General features: G+C 37.5%; 1 protein-coding gene across 2 annotated transcripts in view; it reads left to right on the top strand.

Moving 5' to 3' along the window:
* The window catches only part of SERPINI1 (serpin peptidase inhibitor, clade I (neuroserpin), member 1), a 109775-nt gene extending 88166 nt beyond the window's left edge, over window positions 1-21609 (top strand). For both annotated transcript variants that reach the window (XM_011944617.1, XM_011944618.1), the window contains exons 6-9: window positions 3233-3330; window positions 18945-19031; window positions 20433-20522; window positions 21287-21609. In XM_011944617.1, the coding sequence (XP_011800007.1) occupies window positions 3233-3330; window positions 18945-19031; window positions 20433-20522; window positions 21287-21363 (352 nt within the window). In that variant the 3' untranslated portion in view covers window positions 21364-21609. The remainder of the gene's footprint in view (window positions 1-3232; window positions 3331-18944; window positions 19032-20432; window positions 20523-21286) is intronic.
* Window positions 21610-23960: the final 2351 nt, after the last annotated feature.

The following is a 23960-nucleotide window of genomic DNA, read 5'->3' as shown; positions in this document are numbered from 1 at the left end:
CAGTACCTCGGTTCAAAATGCAGAAATCACCGGTCTTCTGTGTCCTTCGCGCTGGGAGTTGGAGACTGGAGCTGTTCCTATTCGGCCATCTTGCTCCGCCAAATAATCACTATTTTTCAATAGTTTGATTTTTTAAGAAGCCAAAGAATGGACAACTGCAGATTATTTACTCTGTATCTTCAGCTTTGAACAAAGTCTTACAAACACCTAGATTTTATTTCATTTGCAACCTATGTGGTTTGTCTTGTGCTAGATATTGCAAATATTAGAATAAAGAAGACAATAGATTTGGCTAATTTACAGTTAAGATGGCAGGAATTAATATAGCTATTTAATCAAATTACACCAATTACTACTAGAATGCAAACATACAACACCCTAACATCTATAATAATGTGACATGTTATACATAACTACAATATAATAAATGGTGTTAATGGTATCTACTCCTCATTGCATGCCTCCTGCATGCTAGCACCATCCTAAGATCTAACCTTATTTAATCCTTCCAAAAATACTATGAAATAGGTATTATTATTGCCATTTTCCTGTGCCAAAACTGAGCCTTAGAAATTAAGAAACTTGCCGAAGTTTGCCTGGATCAGTCACTCATCATCACCTGACTAGCTGGTGTTTCATCACTAAAGTGTGAAACAAACTAAGCTGCTTTTAAGAAGTAAAAAGAATCCCATACTAATATCTTCCTTCTCTTTCTTATTTTACATGGATCAGGACAACTATAATACCACCTGGATCCATAGCCCTGCTCTGCCACTTATTAACTGTATGACCTTGGTTATTACAGGTTATTTCATCTTTCTGCTACTCAATGTTTTCTATTACCCAAGAATAACAAAAATACGTGCTTCAAGGGTTGTGGTGATATTTAAATTAATATCTGTTTTATACTCCCCTCCAAGTTTCTGGCATATACTAAGCTCCACATAAGTGTTCAAAAATAAATAATAACAATAAGCAAATGCGTACACACATAAGCATTTTAAGCCATTGAATGTATTGTCTGAGATATTCTGTGCTTTCTTACTCATTGCCTTTTTTGAGATGGATACTATAGGACAATTCTACTTCACAATCAATACCTACTTTTGGTAGAAAACAAAATAAATGATATTAAGTCAAAGTCCAAAATTTAGATATAATTTAGCACTAGGTTTAGTTTGTTTGAGATGCATGTACTCATCTGTTGATCATATTTTTCCATAACTGTGAAGCTGCTAAAACTATTTTCCACTAACCATTCCTTTGTTTACTGCCATCATTTCCTTCTCATTTTCCTTAAAACCAGACATCAGAAATGATGCTAATGAAACTTTTAGTTGACCATCACGGACTTATCTCTGTTAAGAGAACAACCTATTGCCTAAAATTTTATATTTATAATCTGTATCAATTAGGAGGCAACATCTTAGAAAAAGTGAAGCATTTGGTTCTAACCAGTTGTTTTTGCTTTTAAAATAAAAGTAATAAATGCCTTTGCTTGTTTAAAAATGTATTTGTTCAGGCATGGTGTTTTATGTATGTAGTCCTACCTACTCAGGAGGCTGAGGCAGGAAGATCGCTTTAGACCAGAATTTCGAGATCAGCCTCAGCAACAAAGCGAGACCCACGTCTATACAAACAAATTAAAAATAAAAAAGAAAAGCTGGTGCTGTGGTGTGCACCTGTAGTCGTGGAAGGCTGAGGCACGAGAATTGATTGAGCCTGGGACTTCGAGGCTGCAGTGAGGCGTGATCATGCCACTGCACTCTAGCCTGGGTGACAGAGTGAAACCCTGTTTCACACACACAGAAATGTGTTACTTGATGCAGGCATGCTTGGTCCATGTCTTTCCCAAGAAAGTTTGGTGATACAATTCATTAGTTTGGGGAAGAGTCCATATTAAGACCAATCTGGCTTGCTGTGGAAACTATTTGTTAAGTTAATAGTCTGTTTATGATCACTATAATTATTTTCATTTTGTTTTACAATAATGTTTCATGTTTTCAAAATTGATACACATTTATATATAATAATTCATAAGGTCAATTAAAACAAAAATAAAGACCCATGATTCTTTTGTTTAAAAAAAACTCTCAAGTGTACTAATTTACACTCCCACCAACAGTGTAAAAAGCTTTCCTATTTCTCCATAGCCTCGCAAGCATCTGTTGTTTCCTGACATTTTAATAATCACCATTCTGACTGACGTGGGATGATATCTCATTGTGGTTTTTGTTTTCATTTCTCTAACGACCAGTGATGACGAGCTTTTCTTCATGGTTTTTTTTATGTTTGTTGGCTGCATAAATGTCTTCTTTTGAGAAGTGTCTGTTCATATCCTTTGCCCACTTTTCGATGGGGTTAATTGTTTTTTCTTGTAAATTTGTTTAAGTTCCTTGTAGATTCTGAATATTAGACCTTGTCAGATGGATGGATTGCAAAAGTTTCTCCCATTCTGTAGGTTGCTTGTTCACTCTGGTGACAGTTTCTTTTGCTGTCACCAGCAAAAGTGCACTCTCCATTGATTAATAGTTTTTCTGTGATGGTATCATGAGAACAGGCTTATGTTTTAGAGATCACTATAACCATAAAGATACATTTTTTAATGTAGTGCCTTTTATTTTTGCTTCCTCTGTGTTGTAGGGAGCTGAAATGCTAAATGTATTTATTGTAAAACAGAATTTGGCTCTAATTTAACCTTGTCCATGGCAATGATGGGGGTGTGAATTGCATAGTGTGGCAGAGGGTAAGGAACATAAATTGACCAGGATACTAAGAAGAGAATGAAATAACCAAGGTAAATGTATGATTAGTCATCTCCAGCTTTAAAAAATTCATATATATTACTACTAGGTCAAAGGATTTTGAAAGCTACTCATTTACAAGTTTTACTCAATACTGTGATATTATTCATATGGTGAATCATATGGTGATGTAATCATATGGTGATAATACTTGATCTCAAAACTCATTTATTGTACCATATATTATGGTTTTGTGTCTATATCATATATTTTCTTACTTACATGTTTAAATTTTGTTTTGTTATGTCAATCTCTTTGATGCCTATTTTTCCATGTTCAATCAAATGCTAATTGCAGTCCAAAGCCAGTTTTAGCATAATTTACTCTCTATAAAGCAGACTTTGAATATCCACATATCTAACACTTTGTTCTTGTCCCAGGTAACAATATGCTGTAACTAAATATTTTTATTTCTATGTGTTCTTCAGGTTCACAGTGGAACAGGAAATTGATTTAAAAGATGTTTTGAAGGCTCTTGGAATAACTGAAATTTTCATCAAAGATGCAAATTTGACAGCCCTCTCTGGTAAGAAATAAACACAAATTTTTAAAAATGTTACTCCATAAGAGCTTTATTAAATGATGATGTTAAATCCTCTATTTACTATGGAGTTCTGGAGTAAAATATAGTTACCACTTGCCAAATAAATCTAGCATGAAACATATTTAACCTCTACAAGCAAAACTATAAATACAGTCATAACATTAAGTTTATATTATCTGGTTCTTATCTTATCTTTGACAATAGATTATATTCTCCGGAAGACCTGTCTTAAACATCTTTGGATTCTTCATCCCATCTGACATAATGCCTTGTAGAATAGATAATCAATAAATGTGTTGATTGACTATCTCAATACGTCCCATTGTAGTAAATCATGTAAGAAAGAAAGAAGGGAGGATAAATGAGTGTCTGCTGTGAGAGCTAGACCAAAGATCCTTTTAAAAAGAGTGAAGAATACCCAGTGATATGGTATAAACATGTTCTAATTCTTTAAAAAAAAAAAAAAAAAAAACCAGTGGGCTGGGCATGGTGGCTTATGCCTGTAATCCCAGTAGTTCGGGAGGCCGAAGTGGGTGGATCACCTGAGGCCAGGAGTTCGAGACTAACTTGGCCATCTACTAAAAATACAAAAAATTAGCCACACATGGTGGTGGGCACCTGTAATCCTAGCTACTCAGGAGGCTGAGGCAGGAGAATTGCTTGAACCCAGGAGGCATAGGTGGCAGTGAGCCGAGATTGCACTGTTGTACTCCAGCCTGGTCAACAACAGTGAAACTCTGTCTCTAATAATAATAATAATAATAAGTAAACAAACTAGTTTTAAAGAAGTAACTTCAAAGTATACCTGGCACATTGGGGTGTCTAGTAATTTATTTTAAATATCCCAAGAAAAAAATCCAGTTGAATTATTTGATTCAAATACCCTAATTTTTTCAAAATAAAAAAAAAAATCACAAAATATTAGCAATGTTGAAGCATTTATAATTTGTAAAATACTCTTGGAAGTATTTTTAAGTAGCTAACCCCAAGAAATTTGCCATCAAAAAAAGACATCAATGGACGTAAGACTGAGTAAATAAGTTATATAATGATTATTTTTATCATTTCCTTAGAAGAGAGAAAATAAAATACAATCTGTTTTCTGATGAGATAAAGATAGATATATATTAAGATAAAAGAAACCCAACATATAAGGCCTTTTTATATGCACATTATTTAACCCAAATTTCTAAATAACACAGAGATGATAGATTCCTTAGCAGTTTTTGTGTTAAAGGAGAGAATTTAGTTTTCTTAGCCTGAAGCAGCAGCCCATAGAGAATCAAGCTGACTGAACCATAGCTTCTAAACCTGGAGTGTGAGGGCCCATAGATTGAATTCAGAGAACTGATGCCCTCCAACCCTAAAAATTGCATATAAATGTGTGCACACAATGCATGTACGCATATACATGAAGGTGTTTGTGAGAGAGAAACAGTTTGGGGGGGTCATATTAATAGCTTTCGAGAAATTCTCAATGTGTCTGTGATCAAAAAAGCCTTTGTCCTCCCAGATTTAAGACTGAGCATGTTGTTTTCTAAACAGCACTCAGCTTCTAGCAATGAATTGATACTAATGTATTCGGTACAACTTCTACCCCTCATTCAGAGAGCTTACAGCCTTAAACACTAATACAGCTTTTCTAAATGTCTACTATATAAATGTTCCTGTCCACATAAGAGAAATGAGCTTTCCCTGAGTAAATGGTTTCATGGCTTATATCCAAACTCCTAGGACTCCGAACTCTTCAGTGGGGTTATCGAGAATGTAGGACTGATAGAGATTCAAAAAATATTGTGGTATCTGTACCTGAGTCAGAAATAAATTCATGGCTGAAGTTTAGCATAATTTAACATTGTCATTTTCTCTTCCTTAGGAATTGAGAGAATCTGTCTTACCATACTAACCAAATTCCAACTGGATAATTACATTCTGCTTTCTTAACGTGGTTCTACTTTCAGTTTGATTAGTGATTCCTCACTGTCTCACCCAAACATCTAGGAAGTTATTTCAAACAAATAGAATATCTGCTGCCTGTCAATCCTGACAGAGTAGCACTGCAGTGGCAAATCAATTATTGTGGTCAGTGTAGCTTATAGTTTCTAACATATTTGGAAGGTTTATAAGGTAATATTTAATTGCCTTTACAGAGACAGAGACAATAGACCATAAACATGCATTATGAATACAGATGGTTTAGAGATTGGAAATAATACTAGAATCTTCCAGAGAATTAATACATTCTATATGCAAAGTATATAGAATGTATATAAAGTTTACATTCTATATAATGTATAGAAATGTATAGAAAGCTTTTATTTGATCGAAACTTCCATGAGAACTGAATCCTGTTCTGTGTCCTACTCACAGTTGTATTCCTGGTGCCTTGTGAAGAATTGACATACAGTTGACACACAGTAAATGTTCACTGAAGGGTGAAAAGGATGAGCAGAAGACAAGAGGTTTACTTGGCCCCACATTACATACGATCTAAGGAGTATTTGCCCCCTTAAACATAAGTAAAAAATCCCGGATTTGCTGTTCTCAAATACCACCCCATTCAGGTTTTCAGGATCACCTGATAAAAGATCTAAAGCAAACTTCCCAGTCTTTCAGTGGGAATTCGTTGATTATTACATTATTAATTTCCAGAGTGTAAGCAGCTCCAGTATGCCATCCACCCTAACCAATATATCCTTACATTCCCCATGGCATGCACACACACGTTAATTTATGAATCATTCATTCAAAAATTACTGTTTTAATTATAAAACTTGCCTCCTTGTTTCCTCTAAATTCAGTAGCATTTATCTCTTCATCATTTATTTGAGCACCATATGCTCTGCTTTGTAAGGTTGGTATCGTTTTCATATGTCTAGTTTTTTCCTCTCCAAATAACATCATAACCTTGATGATTACTGTCTGTAACTCTTCATAACCCTCATAAATACCTAGGAAAATTACTTGCATGCATTTTGTTTCTACTTTAATGAGAATCTCATGGTGTTTAGGATATATAAAGGCTTACCTCAGTATATTACAGATTTGGCTCCAGACCACTGCACTAAAGTGAATATTCCAATAAAATGAGTCACATGAATTTTTTGTTTCCCAGTGCATATAAAAGTTATGTTTACACTATACCATAGTCTATAAAATGTACAAAGACATTATGTCTGAAAAAGTAAGGCACATACCTTAATGTAAAAATACTTTATTGCTGAAAAATGCTAATGATCATCTGAGCCATCAGTGAATCATAAGCTTTTTGTTGGTGGAGAATCTTGCCTTGATATTGATGGTTTCTAATAGACCAGGGTGGTGATTGTTGAAGAATGGAGTGACTGTGGCAATTTCTTAAAATAAGACAACAATGAAGTTTACTGCATCCATGTACTCTTTTTTTCTTCTGTATCATGCAATGCTATTTGATAGCATTTTACCCACAGTACAACTTCTTTCAAAATTGGAGTCAGTCCTCTCAAATCCTACCACTGCTTTATCAACTAAGTTTCTGTAATAGTTTAAGAACTTCATTGTCATTTCAACAATGTTCAGAGCATCTTCACCAGGATTAGATCTCATATCAAGAAACCACTTTCTTTGTTCGTCCCTACGAAGCAACTCCTCATCCATTTAAATTTGATCATGAGATAGCAGCAATCTAGTCACATCTTCAGGGTTCACTTCTAATGCAAATTCTCTTGCTGTTTCTACCACATCCACAGTTACTTCCTTCAGTGAAATTTTGAAACTATCAGTCATAAAAGTCAGAATCAACTTCTTCTAGACCCCTGTTAATGTTGATATTTTGATCTCCTTACATGAAACATCAGTGTTTTTATTGGCATCTAGAATGCTGAATTCTTTCCAGAAGATTTTTCTTTGCCCAGATTTTGAATCTGGGCAAAGAGTCCAGGGATTCTTCCTAACATCTGCAATGCCCAGGAGAGCTCCTCCACAACAAAGGATTATCCAGCCAAAAATGCCAATTGTGAAAAGGCTGAGAAATCCTATACTGGAGAAAGCATGTGGAAACAGAGAAGAAAAAAAAAATTAAAAGGCAGAATGGGAACATATTGGCCAAAAGACAGGGAAGTCAAGCACTTGATATGACTAAAAAAGCAAAAGAAAAGAAAAATAAGAGAAATGAAAAGATAGAGAACAATATATGTATGTATATAGGCTTTTAAATGGCTAGAAAATTTTTGAACAATATCTTAGAAAGTGATAATAGCAATTGCCTCTGGAATACGGGACAGAGACTTTAGATGAAAGAGGAGTTTTCATTTCATATACCACTCTGTAGTGTTTGGAGTTTTACCTTGTATATGTATTGCTTTTTTAATTAAAATTCTTACTTAAAAATTAGAAAAAATTTTTAAAAAATATCATTAATAGGTCAGGCGCAGTAGCTCATTCCTGTAATTCCAACACTTTGAGAGGCCTAGGCAGGACAGTCCAGGAATTCAAAACCAGCCTGGGCAACATAATGAGACCTTGTTTCTTATTTTTTAAAAAGTCATTAATAATAGAATTAATTAGTAAATTTGAAATCACCCAGAGAATAATTCAGTACCATTGTTACACTGTCACTTTCTTAAATTATGTGATAAAATTGTATCTTTCTTCAAAAATAGCATACATGATTTAGCAGTGAGGAAAAATAAAACCTGCTTTGCTGTCTCTTGCTTCTGGAAAAACGGAGTGACTTGAGATCTTTTGCTAAGACCTCTCAAGTCCACTCTTTCATTTTTTATTCCATGGCATCCACTCCTATTTCCGCCTTTCATTACTGCTGCCGTAGACTATTTCAATAGCCTTCTAAACAGTTTCCAATCTCTTTCCAATCTAATCTATTTTATCTACCACTGCCAAGATGAATTGCCTTAAAAACTTACTCTTAGATCGCTCCGGTTCCAGTTCCTGTTCAAAGCTGGCCTTCAGTAGGCTGTGCCCCATCCGCTGCTCAGCAGGGCATTGAGACCAGGCTTCACTCTGGCTGATTCCATATACACAACTCCTGCCCCAGCCAAACTAAAGACTCACTCTGTGTCTCACCTGTCCCCAGCTCTCTGCCTTTGTGAAGTCTCTTCCACAAGAAAAATCTCCTGCACAGAACCTCAGCTTTAACATCCCAATTTCATCAATGCATGATGACTACACCAACCAGAAGTAATCATTCCTTCTTAAATTCATGATACCTTGTGCCTTTCTTTATGGCACATATCTCATTTTATCTCATATTATTGTTATTTATATGTCTAATATCCCCTGCCAGAATTTAAACCCTCCAAGGTTGATTCTTATACGTGTTTCCTATAGTGCCCAGCACTGTGCTTTCTGCTTAGCGCCTACTGAATGAAGAAATGAATAAAATGAGATACTCAATATTTATTACATTTATTTTTTAATCTCAATTTGATATCCATTGCTTTTGTTGGTAAATTCTATATTAACATAAAACACAGTAAAGGCTCATACAATAAACATGGATTATAGAAAGTGCTGAGAATCATTTTCTCAGGCTCTATTTAAAATGCTCATCTATTTGCAGCAAGGATCCTGTTATAGGGAAGGACTATTTTTGTAATGGAAATGAATGACTGTCAGCATTTGGATTAATAGATAATCCTCTTGGAAGGTGTAAGGGGAAGGAGAAAGAGAGTACTAAATCCTTTAGCATCAAGTACAAGCTTTAATAAAGGAGCCAATAAAATAAAGGAATTAAGAAGACACACCAAAAGCCATATTCAGGTCAGACTCAAGTGCTGTTGATTTATGCTGGACCTTCTCTTACCCCTTGCCCTTGTTTGTTCTCTTTCTCCTTGCACCTATAAACTACAAGGCTCCGTTTCTCTCTCATTGCCATAATTCCAATTCTTCTACTTTCTTGCCTGAGTTATTGCAACAGCTAACAAAGTTCATCTTCCTGCCCCCAGCTGTTTGCTTTTCTGATTCACCCTTCACAGCAGCTGCCACAGCTCTCTTCTAGAATCAAAGCTTGTGTCCTATTACTTCTGGACAAATCCAGCCTCTCTAGCATCATCATCAAAATTCTTAAAATTATGTCCTCTCCTACTCCCCAACCTCCTCATAGCTCAGGCTCCAACTGGACCTTCAAGAGATCCCCACTGGGGATGTAAAGTTTCTCTCACTTTACAAATAGAATCTTCTGCTTGGAATGTCCTTTTTGCCTTCTCTGACTTTTCCCTCTTACTAATTGTTTAAGAGCAAGCTGAAATGTCGACACGTAAGAGAAGCTTGCCCTGACATTCCTCTTCCTTCCTAAATGGTTTACTTTTCCTTATCTGGAATCTGGTAGCATTTTGCACACACCTCTGTTAGCACATGTTTCATTTTCTCCTAGACTGTTTGTTTACATACTCGTCTCTGAGCTCAGAGCTATTCAAAAGCGTAAACATCTTTCTGTCCCCAGAACACAGAAGAGAATTTGGGGAGTGGGGGACAGGATAGATACTGAGTGGGTGAATGTTGTGAGTAAATGTCACTGTATCCCACCTGGCTACAAGCATGGGGACTTCTCTCATACTTCCTACCCTCCCCACTCTACACTGCAGCCACACAGCCCCTTCTTTGGTTCCTTAAACATGCCCAGTTTGTATCAGGGTCTGCACTAGCTTTTCCCTCCATCTGAAATACTCTCCCTTTATTTCTTCCAGTGGCTGGCTCCTTTGTATTCTTTCAGTCTCAGCTAAGATTTGCCCTTTCAGACCCACCTTTCTGAATAACCTGTGTCAAGTAGCTTCTCTTCGCTGCCCCAGTCACTAACCAACATATCATCTTATCTTGTTAGCTTAGTTATACTTACTATACCCTGAAATTGTAGTCATTTCTTGATTCGCTTTTTTATTGTTCTTTTATTTGATGTCTGCTTTCCTCTCATTAGGAAGGAACTGTTTAGTTCATCATAGTATATCTGGTGCATCTGACTCATAGTAGGTGCTCAGCACATGAATGAATGAATGAATGAATGAATGAATGAATGAATGAATAAACCAATAAATGAATGTTTGCTGGTTTTGTAACAAAATCTATCCAGAAAAGCAAACAAAGGAACATTATTCCTATCTTTTTTTTTTTTTTTTTGAGGTGGAGTCTCGCTCTGTCGCCCAGACTGGAGTGCAGTGGCCTGATCTCAGCTCACTGCAAGCTCCGCCTCCCGGGTTTACGCCATTCTCCTGCCTCAGCCTCCCGAGTAGCTTGGGACTACAGGCGCCCGCCACCTCGCCCGGCTAGTTTTTGTATTTTTAGTAGAGACGGGGTTTCACCGTGTTAGCCAGGATGGTCTCGATCTCCTGACCTCGTGATCCACCCGTCTCGGCCTCCCAAAGTGCTGGGATTATAGGCTTGAGCCACCGCGCCCGGCCATTATTCCTATCTTAAGAGAACTCAAATTCTAGGAACTTTTATAAATTTCATGGGTGGGGCTGAAGCTAAAAATATTTTGGCTACTAAAGCACAGAGACACTTTTGGTATGCTAGGGTTCTGTTATAATACTCTCGTCATTTTGTTATTTTAAGCATGCCCTTGATGACGCAGAAATCTATTTAAATTGGCTGAATTTAGGAACAGTGCCACAGAGGAAGTAGTGGCCTACACTTACTTGCATGATGGCCATCCTGCAAGCATGATGTTAATCCCAGGTACTTAGAGCCTTTGGTGCCCTACACAATACCTCATATGTAGTGGGTACTGAATAAATATTTACTAAGTGACTGAATGAATGCCTTTGTAGTCTTGCCCTGCTTTTTTCAGAAGAGCTTGAATTATTGCCCAGTTTTTCTCTGGGGAACCTAGGGTTTACTGGCCCTGTTCCCATCTCATCCATTGTAAAAATCCTGGCCTCATGCTGCCTGGAGGAAAGTAGGACCAGTCATTTGGCAGCACTGTCTGCTGTGGCCAGAAGGAGAAGGTTGCTTGGTGCCAGCAGATTTAAAAACAAAAAGCTATTTGCCTTTGCCTGATTGATTGAGAGAATAGCTAACTTTTCTCTAACCAACAAGACAAGTTCATCAGTGTAAATCTCCGTAATACCCCTTTGCATTCTGATTCAATTTATCAAATATCTGAGTGCATACGTGGTACCTGGCAGTGTGCACAGTGTTGTGGATGAGATAAGTAGAACAGGCAAAGTCCAGGCCTTGAAGAGTGTATGGTCTAGCAGGAAAGATGGTCTTGATTGTCTACTGAATGACATTGCCTGTTTCTCTGCATGACCTGATCTACATCTAAGATTTTGTGGCTGCAGACACATGCTTGCTTGGACCACTTTCTGCTTATATTTTATTTTAATGAGACTGCTTGAAGTTTGTCTCAAGAAAAAAGCCTTCATTTTATTTTTTTCCCCTGAGTTCCTGTGATGTGATTTTTTTTTTTTTGTGAGACGGAGTCACTCAAGCTGGAGTGCAGTGGCGTGATCTTGGCTCACTGCAACCTCTGCCTCCCGGGTTCAAGCAATTATCTGACCTCAGCCTCCTGAGTAGCTGCTATTGCCGGCGCATGCCACCACACCAGGCTAATTCTTATACTTTTAGTAGAGACAGGGTTTTACCATGTGGGCCAGGCTGCTCTTGAACTCCTAACCTCGAGTGATCCGCCTGCGTCAATCACACCTGGGATTACAGGTGTGAGCCACCGTTCCTGGTCTTATTATTTGTCACATTTTCTTCTACTTATATATTCAATGGGATGGTGTTTTTCTGCAGGTTGATTGTCCTAAGGTCTCATTTACACGTGTAGACATTTGCTATCCCTCATGTAGCAGTTAATCATGATATGGGAATCTAAAAGTTGCATTCAATCTTTGTTTTGCTGTCTTTGAAATAAGTACAATAGCACTAGTCTTCTGGATCCTGTTCCCCTTACTCTTTTACTCAATCAGATTTTTAAGTCTTTTAGCATGTTTGTGGTCTTTGCACTTTTTCCCTCTCTGCTGCTATTGTCAATTTTCTTGGAACATCTACTTTAAATTGTTGTCTTATGTTTTATTTGTTACAAGAATAAACTTGAAAAGAATTTTTTTTAAGACAGGGTCTCACTCTGTGTCCAGGCTGGAGTGCAGTGGTGCGATCTTGGCTCACTGCAACCTCAACCTTCTCGGGCTCAGGTGTTCCTCCCACCTCAACCTCCTGAGTAGCTGGGACTACCACGCCCAGCTAGTTTTTGTAATTTTTTTGTACAGATGAGGTTTTGCCATGTTGCGCAAGCTGGTGTCCAACTCCTGGGCTCAAGCCATCAGCCTCAAGCAATCGGCCTGCTGGGGCTACAGGCATGAGCCGCCATGCCTGGCCTATTACAAGACTAAACTTTATACCCGTAATTATGAACACAGTTGTGGGTATAGTGCACATCAAATGACACTAAAAGATTTTATATACCCAAAGTCTTATAACATGAAATAGTTAACCACTTTCATTCAACAATTACTGAAATCCTGTCTATGACAATATACTGAGTTAAAGACTGGAAAATTGAACATTACCAGGAAACTCCCTCTACTAGGGTTAGTTCATTCTTTAGGCCCTACTATATGCCAGAAAACAAGGTTACTAAGAAAAATGACACAATCTTTGCCTTAAGGAAGCAGACTGTCCAGGAAGAGGGAAGCATTAATGCAAATATATTAGAAAAGCTTCAATAGAATTAGTTTCTGGGTTCAATAGGGGAGTGATCAGATCTACGTTAGTGATTTAGGAATTAGAGGAGAGCAGAAAAAGCCTCACAGAGCTAGATGCTGAGCTTTTAAACTAGATTAGGTGTCTTATTGTACAACAAAAGTTGAGGGAGGTTCTAGGGAAACAAAGATACAGAAATGACAAAGTGTGCTATGTTGAGGCCGTTTCAGTTCATATAATTTGAAGCACAGCATATGGGGCAAAGAATACTAATTGAAGGAAGCAAAGGCAGCCTGATAGAGGTCCTTATCGTTTATACAGAACAGGTATGCAGGTTTGCAATATACTGAAGGTGAGGTGAGAGGGAGAGCAAGCAGGAGAGGGGATAAAGTGTTTTACGTGGAGTAGTGGCATAATTTGATTTGTATTTTGGTAAGATCATCCTGGAGGAAGCTTTAAGGTGAACTAGAGGCCGTCAGGACAGCAGTTCTCTACTGCTGAGTCATGATACACTGTAACATCCATTGAAACTCATTCAAAAAGAGGATTTGTATATGTTGCTGAGTTTAATTTTCTGATTTTTAAAGAACTTTTATCTTCATGCCAATAGGTGAGCTTGGTCTATGATTTTCTTTCTTATATTGCCTTTTTTTCAATTTTTACAGCAAAGTAAAATATCTGCAGATGAGTTAGATAGCCTTTATTCTCTTCCTAATTCTCTTTCTAATTTTACAACAGGTAATTCTATCTGTTCCTTGAAGATTTGGTTAAAATCACCTAGAAAACCATCTAGGCTTGGAGTCTTTAATTTCGAGGGTGGAGAAAGTTTTTGTATACTCATTCAATTACTTTAATGATTACTGGATTATTCAAATATTCTATCTTTTTCCTTGACTCAATTTTATAATTTATACATTTCTATAAAATAGTGTAGCTCATAGCAAATCTCTTCATTTTCAAAATTATTTGCATAAAGAAGAACAAATACTTTTTTAGGGTAGATGGAAATATTTTAGTTTTGTTTGTTTGTTTGTTTTTGAGACAGAGTTTCACTCTTGTCACCCAGACTGGAGTGCAATGACACGTTCTTGGCTTGCCGCAACCTCCGTCTCTCGGGTTCAAGCAATTCTTCTGCCTCAGCCTCCCTAGCAGCTGGAATCACAGGCACCTGCCATCACGCCTGGCTAATTTTCTTGTATTTTTAGTAGAGATGGGGTTTCACCTTGTTGGCCAGGCTGGTCTCAAACTCCTAACTTTAGGTTATCTGCCCGCTTCAGCCTCCCAAAGTGCTGGGATTACAGGTGTGAGCCTCCGTACCCAGCCAACTATTTTGTATTTTATTTGTGGAGGAAGGTTCACAGATATATGTATATCTATCAAAATTCATCATGTATAATGAATAGATATTCATATTAAATAACTTATAATCTCATAAAGTTAATTAACATTTATCTACAGAAAATTATACATAGTATTTTTTGTAATTAAAAAATTATTTTCTGTATTCTTGGGTATGTTCTTTTTTTGTTCTTAATATTGTTTATTTGGACAATCTCTTTTTTTAAATGAATTTTGTTTAAAACTTTGTCCATTTCATTGTCTTTTAAATAACTAGCTCTCTGAGAAGAACCCTTAGCATCTTTGTTTTCTTTCTCTTTCTGCCATAAGTACCTTGCAATATCCCTGCCACAACTGCCACCACCGTCATTTTGGTGGGGCAAGTGGGAACAGGCGAGAAGATAGGTGACTAAAAGATATTACAACATTTGGGGCAGAGGCCAGAAATAAAGGGATGATTTTTTTTCTTATTTCAAAGTGCCTACTGTAGCCAGCCAGTCAAGCCTAGTAGCTATTGGAGGCAGTTTCCTATGTGCAAATTGATGTAGTTGGAATATTATGTTGTGTCTTTGAGAACTCCTTTTACAATTCTTCAGAAGGGCTTAGCTGACAATGTGGAAACTCATTACCCTGTAGGAACTGGATTCTAGCACCTTTGTATTCAAGGTCATAATATTGGCTCTTGTTGCTTAATTTACAGACCAATGAAAATGGGCCACAGAATCTGAAAATAATACAGCATCAAATAACTGCTAAATAGTTAATATGTTTTACTATCTTAAAATTTATTTTTTAAATGTTTTCTTTTTTATTACTATTTTAAAGTTAAAATTAATATTACTTTATTTTACATAGAAATGAAGTCTCACTATATAGTCTAAGCTGGTCTTAAGCTTCTGGGCTCAAGTGATCCTCCTGCCTCAGCTTCCCAAAGTGCTAGGATTACAGGCATGAGCCGCTGAGCCCAGCTACTGTCTTGAAATTTATGTGTTTATTTTACTAGTATATATTTAGTTACTTAACACAACTTAAATTTTTCTTAAAAAAACACTACTCTTTTGGATTTGAGGGTGCTAATTATACTTTATTACTAAATGTGAAAACTTGATTGCTTTTTAATTTTTCTTCTAGTCAACAAATATATTCTAGAATAAAACATCATAATATGTGAAATGGACTATTTAATAATGTAGTGCTTATATCTTAGTACCAAATAAGATCTGAGGAAGTAATATTCCCATTAAAAGTATATTCAGAGATGCCATTGTTAGCTGTCTTGGGGCTTATTCAAAGTAATCAGGTCCTCTGTAACAGATGTACCAAAAATATTGAACATCATTCCCTATATGTATTAGATAATTTTGTGCTTTTGAGAGCTTGAAGGTAAATGTATTTTGTGGGTAGGACTTGAGACTTACAAAGTCTAACTAAACAACCTAATGGGAAATCAATAGTGCTTTTAATGGTGCTGGACATCAGCAACAAAATTATTTATCTGAAATTTGAATTAAATCTCCTGGAATTGAAAGGGGGGTCATAAATTTGAGTAATTCTTTTTCTTACTTTCTTGTGCTCTTTCAAAAAATGTATTTGAGGCATCTTTTGTTTGTTTTGTTTCATTCTTAGGGAAAAGTTGAGAACCCAAGATTGGAAGACATTTTATGGTTTGCTAGGGCTGCTGTAAGTAACATAGACTGAGTGGCTTAAAAAAAAACAGAAATTTATTTTCTCACAGGTCTAGAGGCTGTAAGTCTGAAATAAAAGTGTCAGCGAGTTGGTTTCTTCTGAGGCCTCCCTTCTTGGTGTGTAGATGGCCGTCTGTCCCCTCTATCTGCACGTGGTGTATTAGTCATGTTTACATGATGGCAGCAATAGCCTGTCTGGAGTGGCCGCTGCCATGACCTCGGCTGCAACAAGGGATGGAGGAGCAGCCAGGGCTTCATGCTCCACTGAGCCAGTAGGAGCTGGGAACAGGCAGAAGCCCGCCCCCTTCTGAGTTGGAGAGGTGGGAGCCCCATTGATCGGGCACAGCCGCTGTGGACCTGGGCATCTCTGCACTCTCCAGGCCCAGGAAGCCCCCTTCTACTGCAGGCTCAGAAGTGCCTGCTCCTACTGCCTGGCCTGTCCCTGATCCCGGAGACCACTCTGATTTCAGAGCAAAGTTGTGGCCGAGCCCAGATGCTGTCATGAGCTGGCCAGGTGGGCACGTGCCTGGGGCAGTGCTGACACATCAACCCCCTGCCAACTCGGCCCCCTCCAGACTTTGGGCACTGATAAGCAGGGAGGCCAAGAGGGGTCTAAAGACAGCTCAGTGCAGGCCTGCAGGCACCCCTCATCACAGACAGCCTGGATGCTATGGGTACTGTGGAGGGCATGCCAATGGTGGCAGGAGGCAGATAGGCTCCTGGGTGGAAAGGGAGGGTCCCCAATGAAACCCCACCTTTAGGCCAGGGATGACCTGAGGCCTGGGATCCAGGCTGCCAGTTCTGTGGACCAGAGTGAGAACTTATGGTGCTTTTTCTGGGCCACCCGTGGCCACCCATGTACCAATCAGCACATACTTCCTCCCCTCTGAAGCCCATAAAAACCCCCAAACTCAATTAGACTCGAGCAGATGACAGGATGACCTGCCTGCAGAGGAGCTGCCTACTTGGGGACTCCTCTCTGCTAAGAGTTGGACATTCGTTGGGACAACCTGCCTGCAGAGAGGAGCTACCCACTGCAGTTCTCCTCTGAGCTGTTTTGTCACTCAATAAAGCACCTTTTTGCCTTGCTCACCCTGCACTTGTCTGCATACCTCATTCTTCCTGGACATGGGGCAAGAACTCGGGACCCACCAAATGACAGGAGTGAACAGCTCTAACACAAATAGGACTGAAACATGCCCCTTGCTCGCCATGTTGTAGGCAACAAGAAGGAGAGAAGAGAGGAGAGAAGTGCCGTGGCTCTTCAGGAAGCCCAGACCTGGTAGCTCCCGAGCCAGGGCTGTGACACCCTCTTTGAAGCTCTGCGGTTCCTTGTATCTCCAAGCTTCCAAATGCCACCACATTTCCTAGTGCCAGCAGTGGAAGCTGCTTGTGGTACTTCTGGTCCAGTTGCAGCCTAGCAGTGAGCCAGCACCCATGCCAGTGCCTGGAGCTGCCTTCCCTGCTATAGCCAGAGTGCCTGACTGTGTGCAGCAGATGGACCCCATGCTCACTCACTCACATGCCTCTCACTACTCCACACCTGGCTTGCCCTTGGCAGGTGTGGGGTCCGGGCTGGTAGCACAAGCCAAGTGCAGCCTGCCAGGCCGAGTGGGCACAATGAACCCAGCAGGCCTAAGCAAAACTCAGGCAAAGGCACCACTGGCAACAGAGGTTTCTGGCTGGTGAAGCGACACCCCAAGGATCCTGTAACATATGTATGTGTATATATACAAACATATATACATATATATTTAATCATTATATACATATTTATAAAGAGAGAAAAATTTTAAGGAATTGGCTCATGATTATGGAGGCTTTGGAAGCTCAAAATCTTCAGGTGGAGACCTGGAAAAAAATTGCAGCCCAAAGGCAGCCTGCTAGCAGAATTCCTCCTTGCTTTGGAAGGGCCAATCTTTGTTTTATTAAAGCCTTCAGCTGCTTGGATGAGGCCTACCCACATTGTGAGGGTACTCGGCTTTACTCAAAGTCTACCAATGTCAATCTCATCTAAAAACACTGTCATAGAAACATCCAGACAATGTTTGACTAAGTATCTGAGCACCATGGCTCAGCCATGCTGACACATACAGTTAATTAACCATTACACAGGCCTTCCCTCTGTACCTGTCTGTGTCCAAATTTCCTCTCCTTATAAGGACATTAGTCATATTGGATTAGGACCCACCCTAGTGACCTCATTTAAATTTAAAATTCTATCTCCAAATATAGTCACTCTCTGAAGTACTGGGGATTATTACTTCAACATATAAATTTGTGTAGAACATAATATAGCCTATAACAGCCTTTACCTTAAAACAGGCATAAATAGGAAGGGAAAAATAGTCTTCCTAATGCTAAAAATGTGTTATTTCCTCTTATCTTAGGATAAAGCATGTTTGTGAATCCTCAGATAAACCAATTAATTGTAATAATGGAAAGTAACTTTTTCATAAATTTACATTATGAATCTTCATTTTTCTTTGCCAAGGATATTTACATTATCATAGTAATTAAATATTAGGTTAAAAAACTTTTTTATTTTGGCTATGTCTGAATTTTTACCTGTTTTCATTTCATGCTTTTATATTTAAAATTAAAGAGCAACGTGTGAGATATTTTAATCTTGACTTATGAAATAATTTGAAGTCACTATTTTAAAAAGTTTTCACTTTTTCTGAAAATATAAGACATACAAATGGGAAAACTACCAATAAAAATGGAAAAGAATTAGCAAGAGAATATAAAATGAGGGCAAATTAAAAACCACATCTTCAATGGTTATCTCATAAATGAAATCTTGTAACATTATCTCCTAGGTTTTCTTCAGTATCCCAGTCTCTTCTATCTCTAAAATCCATTTAACAAAAGGGCAAAATATTTTCCTATCTCTGAATGAAAAAAACAATGTTTCTGATTCTCTTTTTGCAGATAACAAGGAGATTTTTCTTTCCAAAGCAATTCACAAGTCCTTCTTAGAGGTTAATGAAGAAGGCTCAGAAGCTGCTGCTGTCTCAGGTACTGTTTGCTAAAATCTTCTCCCCTCTTCTAAGAGATTTGTATTTTTAGAGCAATCTTGGGTGGGGAGTGGGGTCTTTTTCAAAATGAAGCCAAAAAAGTCACTCTGCTTTAACTTAGAAGTCAAGCAAATGCTGAACCAGCTGGAATCTTCTAAATAGAATGTGAAATGTGAGCTCACTCCAGTGCCCCTTTACAGATAACTCTCATCTTCATTTTCTCTCTAATGAGAGACAGGAGGACATTGGCAGTTCTGTGAAAATAGATTTTTCTGCCGTGCTGCTGGTTTAAATATTTTAAATATTTTCCTGCTACCCATTTAAACATTTTTCTTCCTACCAAATTACTTGCTGAAGTTGATTCTTAATTTTGTCAGCAAAAAGTTCTTATTTTTTATTTTCGTGGCTACATAGCAAGTGTATATATTTATGGAGAATATGGGATATTTTTAATATAGGCATACAATGCATAACAATCACATCAAGATAAATGAGGTATTCATCACCTCAAGCATTTATCATTTCTTTTTATTACAAACATTTCAATTATACTTGTCTAGTTATTTGTAAATGTACGACAAATTATTGTTGACTTATAATCACTTTGATGTGCTATCAAATACTAGATCTTCATTCTATTTAACTGTATTTTCGTACTCACTAACTATCCCAACATACCCCACCCCCATCACTGCCACTGTTAGGATAGTGTTTTCAGAAGGAAATAAGAGCACAGTAGCCTCAGGCATCAAGACAGCTTGAAATCTTACATATAGTCTGGACTTTCTTTTGACGATTAACTATACTGCAGCAAGTATATACAATCTTACAGTGAGGATCTCAGGGGAATTTAGTAGCCCAGTCATAGGATACCTCGTTGCATCTCTCACTGTTATATTTCCCCTTTAATCACTGCCATCCTGACCACTTACTAGAAACCTGGTGACTTGCTATGTAAAAATACCCACTTCAGACAAAAGAAATAATGATTTGAAAATATAGAGAAACTCTCTTCAGTTTTTGGGGATTTTTTTTCTTTATTCTCCCCCTTCCTTTTACTCAAAAGTTATTTTAGTAAAGACACACATATATGTGAGACTGAGAATAAACATTTCATAACAAGCAGAATAAATTGTCCTATTATTTTTAGTGGAGTAGAGGGAAGAAATTGTTTGTTTGGTTGGTTTGTGGTGTGTATTTGTTTTGTTTCATTTTGTTTTTTAAAAAGATCAAGTAGAAATGTTAACACCTTTACAATTTTTCTCCAGTTAAGTCTTTAAAATCTTGTTTCCTGTAAATTGTTGTCTTTGCATTAGATGGATAGGCCTAGATGGTTTTGAGGAATTACTCATTAGTCTCTGCACATCTACAGACATATAATTACTTTTTCTCTGCACTGTAGGAATGATTGCAATTAGTAGGATGGCTGTGCTGTATCCTCAAGTTATTGTCGACCATCCGTTTTTCTTTCTTATCAGAAACAGGAGAACTGGTAAGTTTATTATGAAAACAAAATTTTGTTTAATAGGCCACAAAGAGCCTCTTTTTTAAATGGAGATTTTTTCTCAATACTCATCATACAATTTATTTTCACAATTTTATTTATTCTTTTTCCAGAGATTGACCAACTGAATTATCAGATAATTTATAATATTGAAGTGAATTTTTTTTTTAATGAAAATAATAAGGCTGGTGAGGTGGCTCAGACTGTAATCTCAGCGCTTTGGGAGTTCCAGGCAGGGAGGATCACTTGAGGCCAGGAATTCGAGCCCAGCCTGGGTAACATAGTGAGGCCCCATTTCTACATAAATAAAAATTTTAAAAAATTAGCCAGGCATGGTGTCACGTATCTGTTATCCTAGCTACTAGAGGTGTTGGGGGTGGGAGGAATGCTTGAGCTCAGGAGTTCAGGGTTACAGTAAGCTCAGATAGAGCCACTGCTCTCCAGCCTGGGCATCAGAGCAAGAGCCTTTCTCTAGAAGGAAAGAGGGAAGGGAAGGAAAGGAAAGGGAGAAGGGAGAAAGGGAGGAAGGGAGGAAGGGAGGAAGGAAGGAAGGAAGGAAGGAAGGAAGGAAGGAAAGGAAGGAAGGAAGGAAGGAAGGAAGGAAGGAAGGAAGGAAGGAAGGAAAGAAGGAAGGAAGGGAGGAAGGAAGGAAAAAGAAAATAACATATTTTCATTAATTGTAAGCAAGAAGGAAGGTAAATATTTTATTATTTTGTTCACCCCCTCTTTTGTTTACTTCCAAACCAATACAGGTACAATTCTATTCATGGGACGAGTCATGCATCCTGAAACAATGAACACAAGTGGACATGATTTTGAAGAACTTTAAGCTACTTTATTTGAATAACAAGGAAAACAGTAACTAAGCACATTATGTTTGCAACTGGTATATATTTAGGATTTGTGTTTTACAGTATATATTAAGATAATATTTAAAATAGCTCCAGATGAAAACAAGATATGTAAATTATAAGTAACTTGTCAAGGAATGTTATCAGTATTAAGGTGATGGTCCTGTTGTGTCATTGTGTTTGTGTGCTGTTGTTTAAAATAAAAGTACCTATTGAACATGTGACTAGATCTATTTTTTTTTATTTTGGAAGTTGTAGTATAAAGATATCTCTAGGTGAACTTTGGAAACAATGCTTCTGTACATCTTAAATCTCTTATAATTATGCAGGATCAAAACAATAAAGTAAAATAGCATTATATACTTATGCATAACAAGCAATAACAAGTGAGGTGAAGACAGGTACTCCACAAAAATTCTCACTGTCATCTCTTGGAAATAAGTGTATAGTGTAGGCAAAAGAATGCAAACTGGGCATCATCCATATTGCTTCATGACAAGACCTGTTAGAAAAAAAAAAGAGCTATGCAAATCTCAGATACCTATAGCTTATTTTCCCAAATCATTGAAAATTCATTTGGCTTCACATGCCTAAAGAAGTTTACAAGTCTGGTATATCACTATGTTTTGTTGCTGTAAGTAAAATTCAAACTACAATTTCCCAAAAGCCCCAAAATAAACCACATGAGCAAACTAGCAATAAAAATACACACTTTGGCATGTCACAGGAGAGTTAATTAGAAAAACCGTGCTAGCACGTATACTGGAAAATGGCAACTCACAGGACTGAACGCTGCCCACAGAAGTGTTCTTGTTTGCTCTGCATGGGGCTTTTACATTTTGAATGTCTGTAACTGGGGTAGCATGTTCCTTGTTTCTCCCGTTAATTATCTGAGTGGCTACTGGGCGCACTTGTGTTTGAGATCTGGAGAGAATTATAAGTAGCTCTCTGCAAAATGCATTGGTCTTTATTTTCTAATACAATAAATACTTGATTCCAAAGGGGACAGTATCAACTTCAAGGTCTTCAGTAAATTACTTTATCTTTTAATATTTCTTGGAAAAAAATATTTCATAAGATCTCATGAATGGAACTATTTCTGTTTAATGCCAAATTTTTAATTCTATGATGAACGGTTTCAGAAAAAGTTTGACACATTTCAGAATTTAACAGAAATAGTTTGTGTGTTACTTTCTTGTGTATTAGGTATTGTGCTGATTTGGAGCTGTTTACAAGAATTCTTATTATCTTATCACTAACTTTAATTCAATTCATGGGAGTTTGGGAAAACCAGGCCTGATCTTAGACCTACTAAATTCAAAAACTTGAAAATCCACTTTTTTCCCCAAGCTTTCTTGGTGATTCTGTTACATGCTAAATCTTGAATACTGCTAAAGTAAAGGGTACATATGGAATACTCACTTATAACCAGTTTTTTAGATATGGTTAATTTATAGAAACTTAGATCAGTTGATGAGTATATTAAATCAATGCTTCTCAAACTTTATTGTGTAATGGAACCACTTGGGGATCTTATTAAAAATTCAGTTTCTCATTCAGTAGGTTTAGGGTGTGGTCTGAATAGCCTGGAGTGTGTTTCTAACAAACTTCCAAGTAAAGCCTTTCATGTTTGTCAATAGACTTTGCTGTTTCTTACTTTGTTAGAAAAACTCTACTTAATATTTGCATGTTTGATGTTTTTATAAATGGAATAGAATGTCTGTATAATTTTTACAGAGTTTGGAGGGATTTGAGGGAGTGGGGTGACAGTATGCATGAAAAAATGCAATATACTTGTCCAAAATGGGGAAAAATAGTTTAAAGTTTTTTTTTCTGTTACATGCTGTGGACAAATGAAAAATTATTCTGCATATTAGAACACTTGAAATGTATTCTTTAAAAATATGAAGACATTTATAGGCATTATTCACAAAAGAATTTATGGATGCCAAAGAACATAGTACCTAGCACAATCTTTTATAGCTTCTATTTTCAGAAGACTTACAGTTTATTCATAGGTTATTATAGAAAAGTGCTCTTGTTTTCATGTATAATGTATACAGGTTGGGTTAACTGATGTTGTTTCAGTATTGGTATTATGAGTTTGTGATATTCTTCATTACCATATCACTACTTGTTAAACATTATTTCTATATTTATATGGCCATCGGTCAGTGAAATGATTTACCTATAAAGAAGAGTAAATGTCATTAGGCAATCATGTGGATTTTTTTTTTTTTTTTTTTTTTAAGATGGAGTTTCACTCTTGTTGCCCAGGCTGGAGTGCGATGGCGCGATATTGGCTCACTGCAACCACTGACTCCTGAGTTCAAGCGATTCTCCTGCCTCAGCCTCCTGAGTGGCTGGAATTACAGGCGCCTGCCACCACGCCCAGCTGATTTTTATATTTTTTAGTAGAGACAGCATTTCACTGTGTTGGCCAGGCTGGTCTCAAACCCCTGACCTCAAGCGATCCACCTGCCTCAGCCTCCCAACGTGCTGGGATTACAGGCGTGACCACTGCACCCAGTCAATCATGTGGATTTTATAAAGCCTAAAATGCAACTTTTATTAG

The sequence above is a fragment of the Colobus angolensis genome, unplaced genomic scaffold (assembly GCF_000951035.1).
Source record: "Colobus angolensis palliatus isolate OR3802 unplaced genomic scaffold, Cang.pa_1.0 Scaffold234, whole genome shotgun sequence".
NCBI classification, from domain to species: Eukaryota; Metazoa; Chordata; class Mammalia; order Primates; family Cercopithecidae; genus Colobus; species Colobus angolensis.
The sequence above is the reverse complement of the archived record's forward strand: the minus strand, read 5'-3'. Positions and strand labels throughout refer to the sequence as shown.